This window comes from Ursus arctos, unplaced genomic scaffold, assembly GCF_023065955.2.
Source record: "Ursus arctos isolate Adak ecotype North America unplaced genomic scaffold, UrsArc2.0 scaffold_28, whole genome shotgun sequence".
NCBI lineage: Eukaryota > Metazoa > Chordata > Mammalia > Carnivora > Ursidae > Ursus > Ursus arctos.
This window is the reverse complement of record NW_026622963.1, coordinates 33,386,575-33,399,927: the sequence shown is the minus strand read 5'-3', so window position 1 is coordinate 33,399,927 and position 13,353 is coordinate 33,386,575. Positions and strand designations below refer to the sequence as shown.

Sequence of the window (13,353 nt, the reverse complement as noted above, 5' to 3'; positions counted from 1 at the left end):
ATCTTGGACTTCCAGGTATCTAACTGGCCGCCTCCCCTTTTGACTGCTCCCTCAGAGGCCACAGATGAACTCCATGAATGGGTCCAAGAGAACCAAGGCTTTCCAACAAGCCCAGGGTCAGAATAGACTCCTGCACCCAGGCTTGGGAAATGCCTCTCTACACTCTTACATACTTGGGCAAAGGGCAGTAGGGGAGGGGTTCAAGAACTGTGTGGGAACGCAAAGAGGGGAAATGCTATGTTCTACAGTGAGTTTATGAATCATTACTACCCCTCTGATACCGACCCCATAGGGGAGGAAGCATGGGCTCAGAGAGGTTGAGACACTTGCTCACGCTCACACAGCTGGGATTCAAACCTTAATATGTCCTTGATCTGACACCGAAGCCTAGACACAGATCCCTGGAACCCCTTCCTCAGCCACTGTGGGACCTTGGGCAGAGCATAAAGAGCAGCTTCAGTGCCTACCCTCCCGCCATTCTTGAAGACTGTTCCCTTTTCTCCATTCCTGCTCCTTCCAGAGCTGATCCTGTAGATTTTCCGGGCCTCAATTTCCCCTTTGTGCGTGCGTTGGGACGGGGGTCTCCCTCTAGTAACAAGAAAGGGAGGGAAAGAGGAGGACGTAGCTCCCCCCGCCCACAATGAGTGCCCAACTGCTGGCCTTCCCGGAAGCCCACCTCCCCGCGCGCGCCGTCCCGCGGCAGGAATGGGGCTCGGCCCCTTTAAATCCCGCCCGGGCAGGCCTGCGCCGGACCGCGCCCTTCCCGGATCCGCGCCTGGGAATCGCTGCCCGGCGCGCGCCCCCCGCGCTCCCCAGCGCCCAGCCCGAGACCCCGCGCGCCTCCGGCGAGCGCCAGGCCTTCGGGCGCAGCGGCCGTGCGCATCATGAGCCGCATCTACCACGACAGCGCCCTCCGGAACAAGGCGGTGTGGAGCGCGCGGCTGCCGGGGGCCTGGGACCCCGCCGCCCACCAGGGGTAGGCCCGCCGCGCTCTGCTCCCGCCTCTCCGACCCCCTGGGCCGGCCCTCCGGCCCCGGCTTGGAACCCGGGCTCCGGGACTGGGGAGGGACCGCGGTCCGCGTGCGGGTGGGAGGGAAGGCAGACCTGGCCAAAGCTCTCCCGCACCCCAGCTCTCCCCTCCCCCCTGCAGCCGGAGCGCACCCCGAAAAACACAGATCGGCTTAAAACTGCCCTCCCCTTCCCCCCCGCCCCGTACCCTCCTGGCGCCTACACGGAGCTCAGAAGCACCGACCTTTGTCTCAACCCTTTCCCGGCGCGACTGTGAACTCTAGCCACTTGCCTCGGCTCCCTGCCCGCAGTCCTTGGCACAGGCCGCCCCACTTCCCGCCCCGGAAGGGAGGACGTCGTGCAGTGACCCCAACAGGACGGGGCAGTTGGCTTGGCGTGGCCATGGGAGGGCAGCGCCTGCCTGGAGGCGCTTGTGGGCTCGGGATGGGGGGGGGCTGTCGTCACCCGCACGGAGGTTATGAGAATAAATGGACCATTCCACGTGCAGTTAGAAACACTAAAGAATTTGGAGGTGAGGCGGTGGGTAGGGTAAGTAAAGTAGAGCGAGTTTCCATTTTCATCCCCATCCTTTCGTGTCCCCACCCCTCTCCCATTTCTGTGGCTCTAAAAAGGGAAGCCTCTGGTTCTGCTTTTACGAAAACTAGAAGCGGGAAGCGGATATCTAGTTCCTCTATGCGAGGGACCCGGTGATCTTGGGCAAGTCATAAAACTTCTAAGTTTGGATTTTCCCACCTCTAGGTGGATATGAATGAGGAGAAGAATAGCAGTGCTTTAAAACAGGTGAAAAAAAAAAGGTGAAAAAGGAAAATACTTTATAGCAGCTTAGACCCCTCCCTCAAATTTGGCTAAATAAAAAAGTAAAATCCTTTATATTTAGTAAGCACTTACTAGTTTACAAACACCTTCACGTACACGATCTTATGCTGTCATCATCACAGAAGCAGAGTGAGGTGGCTGTTACTCTCCCATTTTGTAGATAAGAAGACTGAGGCTCTGCTTACTGTAAGCCCTTGCTGGAGGGGCCACAGCTTGGTCTTACAGCCTGAGGCGGTCCCCCCTACCCTTTGTGCAGCACTCCAGCCTTTGGGGCCCTTGGAGGAATGGAGGCCCCATGTGGGAAGCACAAAGAAAAGCCTTGTTCAGTAGTAGGTCTGCTTGGGGGCCAGGTTACTAGGGGACGCTTGCAGGCCCTGCTTCTGTCCCAGTGCAGACTCTGGCCTGGGCCATTGGACTTGTGGCTCTTCCCGGAGGAACGACAGAAACAGCAGATCCCTTCTTTCTCTCTCTAATCCCTAGGGGAAGCGGCGTCCTGCTGGAGGGAGAACTGGTAGACGTGTCTCGCCACAGCATCTTGGATGCCCATGACAGGAAGGTGAGGATGCTTCCCTGGGGGACACCCGCGGGGGACTGGTTTCCTGGTCCTCAGCCACCAAGCCATCTCCCTGTGCTGGGCTCTGCCAGTGCCCAGACTTGGGGTGCAGCTCATTCCTGGAGGGGCTCGTGGGGCAGGTGGGGGGTGGGTGGGGACAGAGCGGCCCAAAAGGTGGGAAGGGGTCAACTAGGACTGTGCTGGGCAGAGGACAGAGGGCAGGGCCTGGGTTCTTGCTGACAAGACAGACCAGCCCAGTGGCGTGTTTGGAGTTGGGATTGAGAGGGTAAGAGCAGGAAGGGGTGAGGTGACTGGCTGAGGGCTGAGGCCGTGGGTGCTGCGCGGCTGGAAGATGCTCCGAAGAGGTCCTGTCACCTTCTGTTCAGAGTGCTGGGAGCCTTGCGGGTGGGCAGGATGAGTGGCTCTTTATTCTGGGAGGGCTGAGGGCCCGAATTCCTGGCTTCTGGTCTGGTGGTTCCCACTGCCCGAGGACCTGATGGACAAGGTCAGAGCAGGTTAGCTGCCTGTGCGGGTGTAAGGGGGTCAGCAGTGACCTTCCCCTTTCTGGGTACCAGGTCTGTTCCTGGAAGTCTCATGTCCTTGGAATTTTTTGGAATTGCATTATTTTAAATGTACTGGTGGAGTTTGCTGTTAGAGCTTTGAAGTTCTCCATTTGCAAAGTGCTGAATCTCTTGGCATGGGCTCGCTCACCTTTGAACACCACTGTGTGTGGCTGTGCACTTTGGCATGTTGGGTTTCTAGGACCTCCTCATGCATATGGGCAGGGGACGTTGGAGTGGGAGGCGGGTTGCTGTGTGCAGGGCCTTTGTCCAGCCTACAGCCTGTGTCATTGACCCTGCCGGGGACTTCAGCTCCCGTGTCCGTGCCCTTCTTCCTTTGCCCTGTCGCGCCTCTGGGGTCATGCCCTCTGTCACCACGCCATCTCAGGTGTGCACGGACACAACTGAGCTTCTTGCCTGGGTCGCTTTCCCGAACACTAGTTCTGAATTTCCGCCCCCTTTCATATAGCCCCACTCTAGTGCGCGGATGACCTTAGCTCCTTGGTCTCTAAAGCCGAGCTCATCTCAGTGCCGCTGAGGCGGGCCAGAGGCCTGGTGCTCCTCAGAGCCGGTTGCTGTCCCGCGGCTCAGGGGAGAGCCTCTGCTCCCCCGTCCCCTCCTTAGTGTACAAGTCAGCAGGGTAGACAACTAATCCAGAGCCCCCAGCCAGCCAGCCCAGCACAGCCAGTACTAGTAACTGCAGCCTCATGTGGGGCTCTCTTAGCCCCGCCCCAGCTTGCCTCCTCTATTCCCCCTTACTAATGATAAGGCAGTAGACCTCCCAGCCGCTGGCCACAGGCCTGCGAACCTCCACTGTCTCTTCCTCCCTCTCCCCAGGTGAGCTGTGCCTGGTCCTGTTGGCCTTCTCCCATGATCACCCTTCCCCTGCCCTTCCCTTCCTCTTTCCCTGGCCTCAGATGGGCCTCAGGAACTTGGCCGGTCCTCATCAAACCTTGCATCTGCCCCTCCTGCCTTGTGGCTGCTCCCAACACTCTCTCGCCCTGCTGCCAGCTTGTTTCCCGAAAGACATCTCTGAGGATCTCACTGCCGCCCAAAAACCTTTTAGGATTCCTCGTTGTCTACCAGATCAAGTCCAAACTCCAAATACCAACTCAAAGCTCGTCTCAGACTGATCCCACTTGCATTCTCAGCCTGGGCGCCCATAAGGCCTGTGTTGCTCAGACATGCACGTGGGACCTTGACTTTGATTTCGTACTTGTCCCAGGCTTTGTGTAGTCTCCCCACATCCTTTTTCCTGCAGTTGTAGGTTTCTCCACTCTTCGAGACCTTGCCTTTTCTGTTTCTCCTAGGAGGTGGCTTTCTCTTCTTCAATCTCTGGGGGCGTGTCATGCACGTGCTTAGATTAGCGTAGCTGGCAAACAGCACTGACAGCACACTCTGTGTCCTACATTGTCCTTGCTCCTCTGTCATCTCACTGAACGTTTACAACTTTCCTGATAGTAGCATGTTGTCCCTGTGCACAGGGGAAACTGAGGCTAGGAGGAATTTGCCCCAGGTCCCACATGTGTTGGGAGAGGCACAATGGCCGCCCTCACTCAGAACTCCCTTACGCTGCCCTTTCTGTGACACTTTGGTTTCTTTCACTCCTGCATCACAGTATTTTCGGTCCGTGGTGCTTGGGTTACGGTTTTGTGTCTGTTTTCTGATTCTGGCTGGGTGGAGACCCTGGGGTCAGGCCCCGGGCTGGCCGTCTCACGGCTGCCTACGTGGTTCATTTTGGTGGCAGGTGCTGTACTAAGCACACGATTGGATGAATGAATGAATATTGGGGGGGGGGGCATCTGCCCAGCCTGAATATCTTTTGGTGCTGAGGTGGGATTTGGGGTGGCGGGAAAGGCTGGGGGGCAGTTTGCCGCGGAGCCCTGTGGGGAGTGTGTGTGTTGGAGGGTGGGGGTGGGGAAGCAGCCCCCTCACTCTGTCTCCGGCCCCAGGACCGCTACTATGTGCTGTACGTCAGGCCCAGTCTCATCCATCGGCGGAAGTTCGACCCCAAGGGGAATGAAATTGAGCCCAACTTCAGCGCCACCAGGAAGGTGAACACGGGCTTCCTCATGTCATCCTACAGTAGGTATCTTCCATCCTTCCTCCCTAAGAGCCTCCTGACCCTGTGGCCTTTCTGTCCCTTGGTCCCTACTGAGTGTCTTCTCAGTGTGGTTGGCCTGGAAGCCCATGTCCGGCCTGAGGGCCCCCTGGCTGGACTTCTTCCTGCCCCCATTGCCCTCAGAGGATCCCCAGGGCCTGGCGGGCCCTCCACCTCCGGCTGACTCCTGCAGTCCGGCAGAGTTGTCTGCGTACCTGGCTCTGGGCTCTCGCTGCCTTTGTGCAGGGCCTCTGTTTTCCTGCCCAGATTCCCATGTGATTCTCAGGCCCTTCGTGACTTCATTCCTCTTTCCAGTTTCGGCTCTGCGAGGCCCTCTTTGCTGTCTGCTCTGTGGAAGGAGGCTTCTAGGTCGAATGAGCATCCCTCCCTCTGTCAGTTTATCCATTCATGCCTTCAGCTGTCTGTTCATTCTCTGAATGGCTAAGGAGCATCTACGCTGGGGCAGGCCCCGAGCCAGGAGCAAGACTCGGACCTGCCCTCGAGATGTCCTCAGTCTGGGAGAGGAGATGGACAGGCCCAGGACTGGAGCCTGAGGAGGGCCTCCGGGCCCAGGCGGGCACAGTCAAGGGCTGCTCTGGAGGAGGGAACTCCAGTGGAAGCTGAAGGAAAAGCGGGGATCAGCAGGGTGCCAGAGCTTGGAAGGGTGTTTCAGAAGGGGGCCGTGTGCCAAGGCATGCTGGGAGCTGGGGGCTCCTGATGCAGGTGAGGAGAAGCCTCTAGGGAGGCAGGGGCCAGGTCGAGAAGGGCCCTAGAAGGGACACTCCATGGAGGTTACCCTGTCGTGAGTAGTTTTATGTAGGAGAGTAACGTGATTAGAGTGATGTTTAAAAATCTCCGAGGGGAGCCCAGCAGGCCTGTTGGGAGGCTGTGATGGCCGGATTAAGGGCCTGTCCATGAGGATGGAGAGACTGGACAGATTGGAGACAGAGGAGGGACAGTGGCCTCAGTGTTTGGAGATGGGGAGAGTGAGGGAGGAGTCAGGGACAGCCCTGGGGCTTGGGCTTGGCTGCAGGTGTGGGGAGAAGAGTTCTGTCCCGGACATGTGGTCCCACTTCTGGGGAGAGGTCGATGTTCACTGGGGCCTTGGGGCCACAGTTCAAGAACCCAGGAAGTGGGCTGGAGGCACGTGCTTAGGGGTCGTGACACACTGCTGGTACTGAAGCGATGAAAGTGGATGGAGTCGTGCAGGAGGCCATCTTGGGGAAGAGCAACCACAGGAGAACAGGGGAGGAGCCTGTAAGGAGCAGGAGAAGGGACCCCTGCAGAGGGCTGAGGGAGAGGGGGAGCTTGTGTGTCTCTGAGGCCCAGCGAAGGTGGGGGGAGGAGATATGAGGGAGGAGGTAGCAATGGGGTCAGGTGCTGTCTCAGGCCCAGGAAAGTGGGGACTGCGGGGCCTCCGGCAGCCTCACAATGAGGAGCTACTAGTGACTCCGGTCTGGGTGGGGGTGGGGGGTGTCTGGAGTAGTGGGTGTCAAAGCCAGAATTCGGGAGGGCATTAAGGAAAGATCCAGTATGGAGGAGGAGAAGGAGAGCCAGGTCCCTGAGGAAGGGGAGGCAGCGGGATCTGGAGCCCAGATGGAGGAACTGGCTTGAGGCAGGAGGGGGACCATGGTCCTTTGAGACAGGAACAGAAGGGAAGGAGGAGAGGTTTCTGTGCTTCTTGGTAAATTGACAGGTAGGTGGGGGCAGGGGTGAGGAGCCCCACCTCTGGCTTCTGCTGTCTTGGGAAGTGGAGGTGAGGCAGTTCGTCTGAGGGACGTTGAGCAGGTGAGAGCTAAGGAGTAGGGAGCAGTTTGAAAGCCCTTGGTGGGAGTGAGATATCTGGGGAACCCCAGAAACCATCCCTGACAGAGCTTGGAGGTTTCACACCCAGCACGGAACGGGGTGTGGGCTCCATGGGCTGGCTGGCTGCTCTCCAGCAGAGCCCTGCCCCGTCTGCTGGCATGGAAAGGGCCACCTGCAGGACAGTTTCAGGGTGCTGAGCTGACGGGTGACTGTGCACACCTTCATGAGGTCTCGGGGCCTTGCGAGTCCTTCTGGCCATGCAAGTCCTCCCTTCTCAGTCTGGCACACTGCCGCCCACCCCCCCAGCCCCTGGTCCCCAACCCAGGATCTGCAGATTTGGGACATACCGGGCAGGCAGGTGAGGCTTTTGGAATTGTCCCCGAGCAGGCCAAGGGAGAGTATAAGGATCGCCACCGTTTGCTGCTCATTCCAGCAGACCCCAGCCCAGCCAGGAGACCTTGAGAGCCTGGAGAGAACCCTGGCTCGTCACTGGGGATTCCGTGGGAAGGCAGAATTCTGTGGAGGGCTGGGATCCTGTCTCCTCCACTGACTAGCTGTGTGACCTTGGGCAACTCACCTAACCTCTCTGAGCCTGCGTTTTCTCCTGTGTCAACAAGGAGTAATTAAGACATTGACACGCATTGAGGGTTTCCCACGTGCCAGACACTGTGCTGAGTGCCTTACGTGTGTTACTTCACTTACACCTCACGTCAGCCCCGTCAGGTAGGTACTGTTTTTATCCCCGTCTGTCAGGCCCAGAGAGGGTAAGTCACTTGCCCGAGCTCACGTGGCTTGTAAACAGATCGGCACCAGGCAACCTGGCCCCAGAGCCCCATGCCCGTAAGTCCTCGGCCAGGAGTCCCTCGGTGAGTCCCGGCACCGTGGGGATGCAGAGCCCTTCCTGCAGGTGGTTAGGAGCGTGTAGAACGCTCAGGCCTCCCCTGGCTCCTGGAAGACCCTCCCCCGTGCTTGCTCGTCCAGCAGTAACGACCTCCTTGTGCTATGTGCCTGCAGAGATGGAAGCAAAGGGGGACACCGACAGACTCACGCCCGAGGCGCTGAGGGCCCTGGTACAAAAGCCAGAGCTGCTGGCGCTGACGGAGAGCCTTACCCCTGACCAGACAGTGGCGCTCTGGATGCCCGAGTCAGAGATGGAGGCAATGCAGCTGGAGCTGGGGGCCGGGGTACGGCTGAAAACTCGAGGCGACGGCCCCTTCCTGGGTGAGCAGCGCAGCCTCATGTCCCCGTGGCCTGTAGAGGCTCCGGCCTCCTGTTCGAGGTTCCTCTACCCCTCCTGCTTAGAACTCATGGGAGCAGGCCAGGTCTGCTTAGTCCTGAGATTTATTCCTAAGTCTCTGGACAAGTGCCCTGGGGCCAACGGCCTAGACACTATAGATCCTGGGGTGCTGCCCAATCCTAGGGTTCCTGGGGGTGATGTCTCCTATCTAGTGCCTTGGGGACCACACTCAGGGCCTCCCCAAGGACACCCAGGTCTGAGAGAACAGTGGTTTAATCTGGGCCTAGGGGACCACAGCAGAACAGGCCAGCCCCCATTATGTTTCCAAAATAGGGAGACAGGCCATTCAACTTTTTCCCTCCTTTCAGAGTCATTAGCCAAACTTGAGGCTGGAACAGTGACCAAGTGTAATTTTGCTGGTGATGGAAGGACAGGGGCATCCTGGACAGACAACATCATGGCCCAGAAGTCTTCGGAGGGAGCCACAGCGGAGACCCGAGAGCAGGGGGACGGGGCAGAGGACGAGGAGTGGGTAGGTCAAGAGAGATGACTGTGGGCCCAGCATTGGTACGGCTGACCTCTCGAGAGGAGTTTTGTCTGTGCGGGCTGAGTCTGGGTGTAGGACAAGGACACGGCAGCATGCATTTCATGCCCCTGCTTTGGTGGAATTCCACGGGATTCCCGAGAGTGTGTTAGCCTCAGGAAAATTCGTTTCAAGGAATGAAGGGTGACCGCTTGAGACCTTTCCTTTTGGTGGGTCCAAACTGTGCCGATCTACAAGAATACAAGAAAGTCCCCAAGATCGAGAAAAGCAAGGGATGGAAAGAATGGACCGTGGAGGGGAACCAGTGAAGCCCGATGCCATGGATCTCAAAACATTTTCACTTCAAGTGAATACATTAGCCGCGATGTGGCAGTGAGCTGAATGCCCGTTTTCCCCCCTCCTTCATTCTGGGCTCCCTGCCCAAAGTGGCTGGAAAATGGCTGGCTCGGTCCTCACTAGGTTGGGGTTTTTTTTGGTTTTCTTTTTTGCCAAGGATCAGGATCAGCCCCCTAGTTGATCTTTAGTCTATCCGTAGTCGATGTGTGTTTCTGAAGCGTATTTCATCTGAAGATTTGAATTGATGTCAGAAGGCCCCAAACTGAACATTTAAAACGAAGTCACAGAAAAATGGGCTATTTATCTAGGTGATGCAGATGAAGACATTCGCCAGAGAAAGCAGGGCAGGAAGAGTGGAGGGTCTGGATTCCCCTTTGTCTTAATGAAGTGAGTCTCAGAAGGAAAAATAATAGGAGCTACCAGGCTAGCTCCCTGGGCCCGCTCTAATGAGGTGAAGCCAAGAAAGGTGGCTGAGGGCTCCACTGGTACCACTCAGTGGAACCCTTGTTTGATGACTTGTAGAAGACTTTTATGAAATGTGCTCTGTTCCCGCCTCTTTACCTAACCCCTAGGACGACTGAGGTGAGTGGGGGTGAAGCGCCTCTGGGGCCCGCCAGCACTGCTGAGAATCTCTTCCATCAACATCTACTCTGGAGTTCGAGGGAACAGTCCACCAAGCCTTCCCTGCGTCTTGCTACATCTGCCATGGAATGCCCTTGGAATAAGTGCTGCTAAAATCAAATCCAAGACGGTGACTTGAGCAGTGGCGCCCCATGCCGTGGCTCACGGAGGGGCCCTGCCTCCATGTGAGTCTAGGTCTCCTAGACATGTCCACGATGGCCCTTGCCCTGAATGGCAGTCTTGTTTCTGGAGGCAGGCAGTGGAACCGAATTTGGTCTTGGTGTAGACTTGGGGAATGTCCCTCATCTGCATGCAGAGTGGCTCAGGGGTTCCTCCCTCTGTCCTCATATTTTCTGCCATTTCTTCCCACACCTGCGCCCCTCTCCAGTGCTCTGAGTTATAGCCTTTGCGTTCCTGTTCAAACCTCGTTGTCCGCTCTGTGCTCTTTTCCTCCCCTAGAGCTGCCAATTCTTTACTCCTCCTCTGGTTCTCTGCCACATTGGAGGGTTCCTGTGTCCTGACCTCTCTGCTGTTCTCAGGGAGGTCTAGAGTTTTCACAGGTGCGGCTGGCTGGTCCCTACCTTTCAGGCTCACTCTACCAGGCCACATTTTCATAACACCTTTGTCGCTGTTGTTATGTACTTTGAGAACGTTTTATGAGTGAGTAAATCTTCAGAAGAGGATTCCTCTGCATTGACTGGGTTATGTCAGGTGTAAACAGTTTTCCATCTGAGCAATGATCCTATAAGAAGGAAGCCATTTCTTTTTGATCATGAACATCGCCTTGCTGGGTAGTGTGCCTGCACTCTGATCCATGGTGGGATGTAGAGTTGAAGTCCACGTGTCCTAAGAATGGGGAAGAGACTTAGTGGATTTGGATCCTGCTGGCCTCAGGGAGAAGAGAGGGTGGTGGAGAAGGAACAAGTATTGAGTCCCTAATGCGTCGAACGCGGCACTGGATGCTTTCCATGATGGTAATTATAGCCACTGACCATTGAGTGCTTCTTGGCGCTAGTGCCTGTATCCCCCGCTTTTCAAAAGTTACATTATGACACTAGGTGCGAAGTCCTACCTTAGTACCTGTTTTTTCTAACCAAAAGAAATCTGCAGGGGGTTTTCATTTTTATGAAAATAAGGCAAAAAAAAAAAAAAGCATTCAGCATTTGTTTTGCAGGGAGCCATTATAGAGGCTGTGTGCACCCCAAGTAGTGAGAGTGACCCCACCAGTCTCCTTCCCTGGGAACTACACTTAAGCATCAAGCCCCCAGAGCTTTGAACTGTATCTGAAGCATTGGTGCTTTACCTCGATTTATTTTGTGCATGCGTTAGCAAGATGTGTCCTAAGGTTTCAGAAAAGCCTAAGAAAATGCTCAAAAATTTTTCCATATAAATTAATGGTGATTCCTAGACTTTAGGGAACTTGCCTAAACCCTTAACTGCTGATCTGCCCAGCTGGAACTCTGTTCTATTGGTATTAGAATGGCAGGTATTATATTGGTATTATAGAATGGCAGGTAATATTATGCTTCCAGAATTTATTATCATGGTTCCAATTTTCATTTGCCTTCTTGCATATTTGAGCCTGGTCTTGACAATACGGCTGTGAGGCTTGGGATTCACACTTCAGTGAGGCCACCTGAAGTCACGGGTCATTGGTCTGCTCACGGATCTCTTCTGTTCTTGTTGCCCTTTTCTTAGTTCAGACCCTTGTGACCTCTCACCTCGACTATTATAGAAGCTGCCTTCCTGGTGTCCGGTGTCTGAATGGGGCTGGCTGGTTATTGAGCACATTGGGACCTCAACCATGGGGGTGGCCAGGGAAGTCGTTAAGCAGCAGGACTGGGGATATTGACTGGGAATAGAGACACCCAGTGAGGGCATCCTGCTGCCCATAGCACTGTGGCCAAAGGTTATGGCAAGGTCATATAGGCAGGCCACCATTCCAAAAAAGGAGGTGCAGTGTGTCAGTGGGGGAAGCCCTGGGCAACAAATGGGCTTGGTGTCTTCGGTGGGCAGGGGAGAGATGAAGGAAGGGAGGGAGAGGAAGGAAGGAAGGAAGGATGGAAGGGAGGGAGGAAGGAAGGAAGGATGGAAGGGAGGGAGGAAGGAAAGAAGGGAGGGAGGGAGGGAGGAAGGAAGGAAGGATGGAAGGGAGGGAGGGAGGGAGGGAGGAAGGAAGGAAGGAAGGAAGGAGGGAAGGAAGGAAGGAAGGAAGGGGCCTTTGTGGCTGGAGCTCAGAGAATGGGTGGAGGTAGAGGTTGTTTGAGATGACGCAGGAGGTCAGGCATGGCATTTTTAGCACATTAAGTATTTTAGGACTTTATCCTTAACTTCCTGGAAGCCAGTGATTCTGGGGAGAGTGATATGATTTGATTTGTCTCTGTCAAAGATCATTTGACTGCAGGGAAGCTGAAGGCAATGAGCCCAACTGGGAGACTGCTTTAACTGTCACAGTGAGAGGCTAGAGTGGTTTGGTATATAGCAACGGGAGTGGAGATGGAAAGAAATTGAGGTAGTCTGGAGAGGAAAGGAAAGTCCCAGCAGGACAAGAGCACCTGAAAAGCCATGGAGGTGAGGGAGGGGCCTGTTCCTGGAATATGCAAATTGTGTACAAGGTTGTTTATACCATACCTACACATAAAATTTGATAATCCTTTTTCAATTAATGTTATATAATCACTTTCCATATTGCTACACAGTCTTCATAACCATTGTTTTTTAAGATTGACTACCATTTAATAGCTCTATCATTGTCTAATTTTTGGGTAATTAATTGATTCCCACTTGGAGCTAATATAATTAACATGTCAGTAACTGTTCTAGATTATATAGTTCCCTAAATCTCACCCATACAGCCTCCCTGCCCTGCCCCCCCCGGTTCCCCACTCCCACCCCCACCCCTGCCACCATATTTTTGTATTTGGGGGCTATTTCTTTAGGGACAGATTCCCAGGAGTCAGATTACTGGGAATCTAGGAGTTTTTTTTAAAAAGTTTTTTTAGATTGTCAAATTGCTTTCCAAAAGAGTTCTAAATTATAATTTCACCAGCACTGTAGGAGAGGACCATTTTCATGCTACCCTTGCCAGAATTGGGTGTAATAACATTAAAAATGATATTTAATAAGGTAAAAACAATACTCCAGAGTTAATACTTGAATTGTAATTAGCCTTTCCCCCCGATTAATAGTGAGCTTAAACATTTTTTTCATGTTCATTATCTAGATATATTTCCTCTTTGCTTACTCAGTTTCTTTTCCTGTTTATATACTGAGGGGTGAGGTCTTTTGGTTATTTATATTTTAAATGTAACTATTTACCATATTTCAACAACTTCTTTTCTATTTTTTAAAAACTGATTTTTTTACAAGTTTACTTTTTTCTTTTTCTTTTTTTTTTTTTTTTACAAATATAGATCTATTGTTGACTTTCTGTGATTTTTTATTGCTTCTAAGCTTATATTCTCCTTTTGGATGTTAGATACTCAGTTTCAATTCTTCCATTTTAGTTATTACCTTGTTTTTACATTTAGTTATTACCTTGTTTAGTTATTACCTTGTTTTTACCTAAGTTATTACCTTAATACACTCTGCCTATAATTGTGAAAGGGTAGGAAATGAGATAACTAAATAGTTTATTTTCAAATTGCTAACCAGTTACCCCAACATATTTTTTGGATTCCTTTCCATTCTCAAGTTATGATGCCTCCTACATCACGTATTAAAGTTATCTTATACTTAAATTATTATTCT

General features: G+C 53.7%; 1 protein-coding gene across 2 annotated transcripts; it reads left to right on the top strand.

The window, feature by feature from the left end:
* Window positions 1–750: 750 nt before the first annotated feature.
* ARPIN (actin related protein 2/3 complex inhibitor) lies at window positions 751–13,343 on the top strand. 2 transcript variants are annotated; one of them, XM_026510474.4, is made up of 6 exons: window positions 751–976; window positions 2,326–2,401; window positions 4,911–5,043; window positions 7,880–8,086; window positions 8,471–8,634; window positions 9,555–13,343. In XM_026510474.4, the coding sequence occupies exons 1-6, from the start codon at window positions 885–887 to the stop codon at window positions 9,561–9,563; spliced, it is 681 nt and encodes a 226-aa protein (XP_026366259.2). In that variant the 5' UTR covers window positions 751–884; the 3' UTR covers window positions 9,564–13,343. The 2 variants fall into 2 exon arrangements, with proteins under 2 accessions (XP_026366259.2, XP_057159626.1); XM_057303643.1 differs by having other exon boundaries at window positions 8,471–13,343.
* The last annotated feature ends 10 nt before the right edge of the window (window positions 13,344–13,353 follow it).

Excerpts from the sequence above, each read along its gene's own strand:
- ARPIN (XM_057303643.1), top strand. The coding sequence starts at position 885 with ATGAGCCGCATCTACCACGACAGCGCCCTCCGGAACAAGGCGGTGTGG. Across the intron at positions 2,402-4,910 it reads TGGATGCCCATGACAGGAAG|GACCGCTACTATGTGCTGTA; the intron begins GTGAGGATGCTT and ends CTCCGGCCCCAG. Across the intron at positions 5,044-7,879 it reads CTTCCTCATGTCATCCTACA|AGATGGAAGCAAAGGGGGAC; the intron begins GTAGGTATCTTC and ends ATGTGCCTGCAG.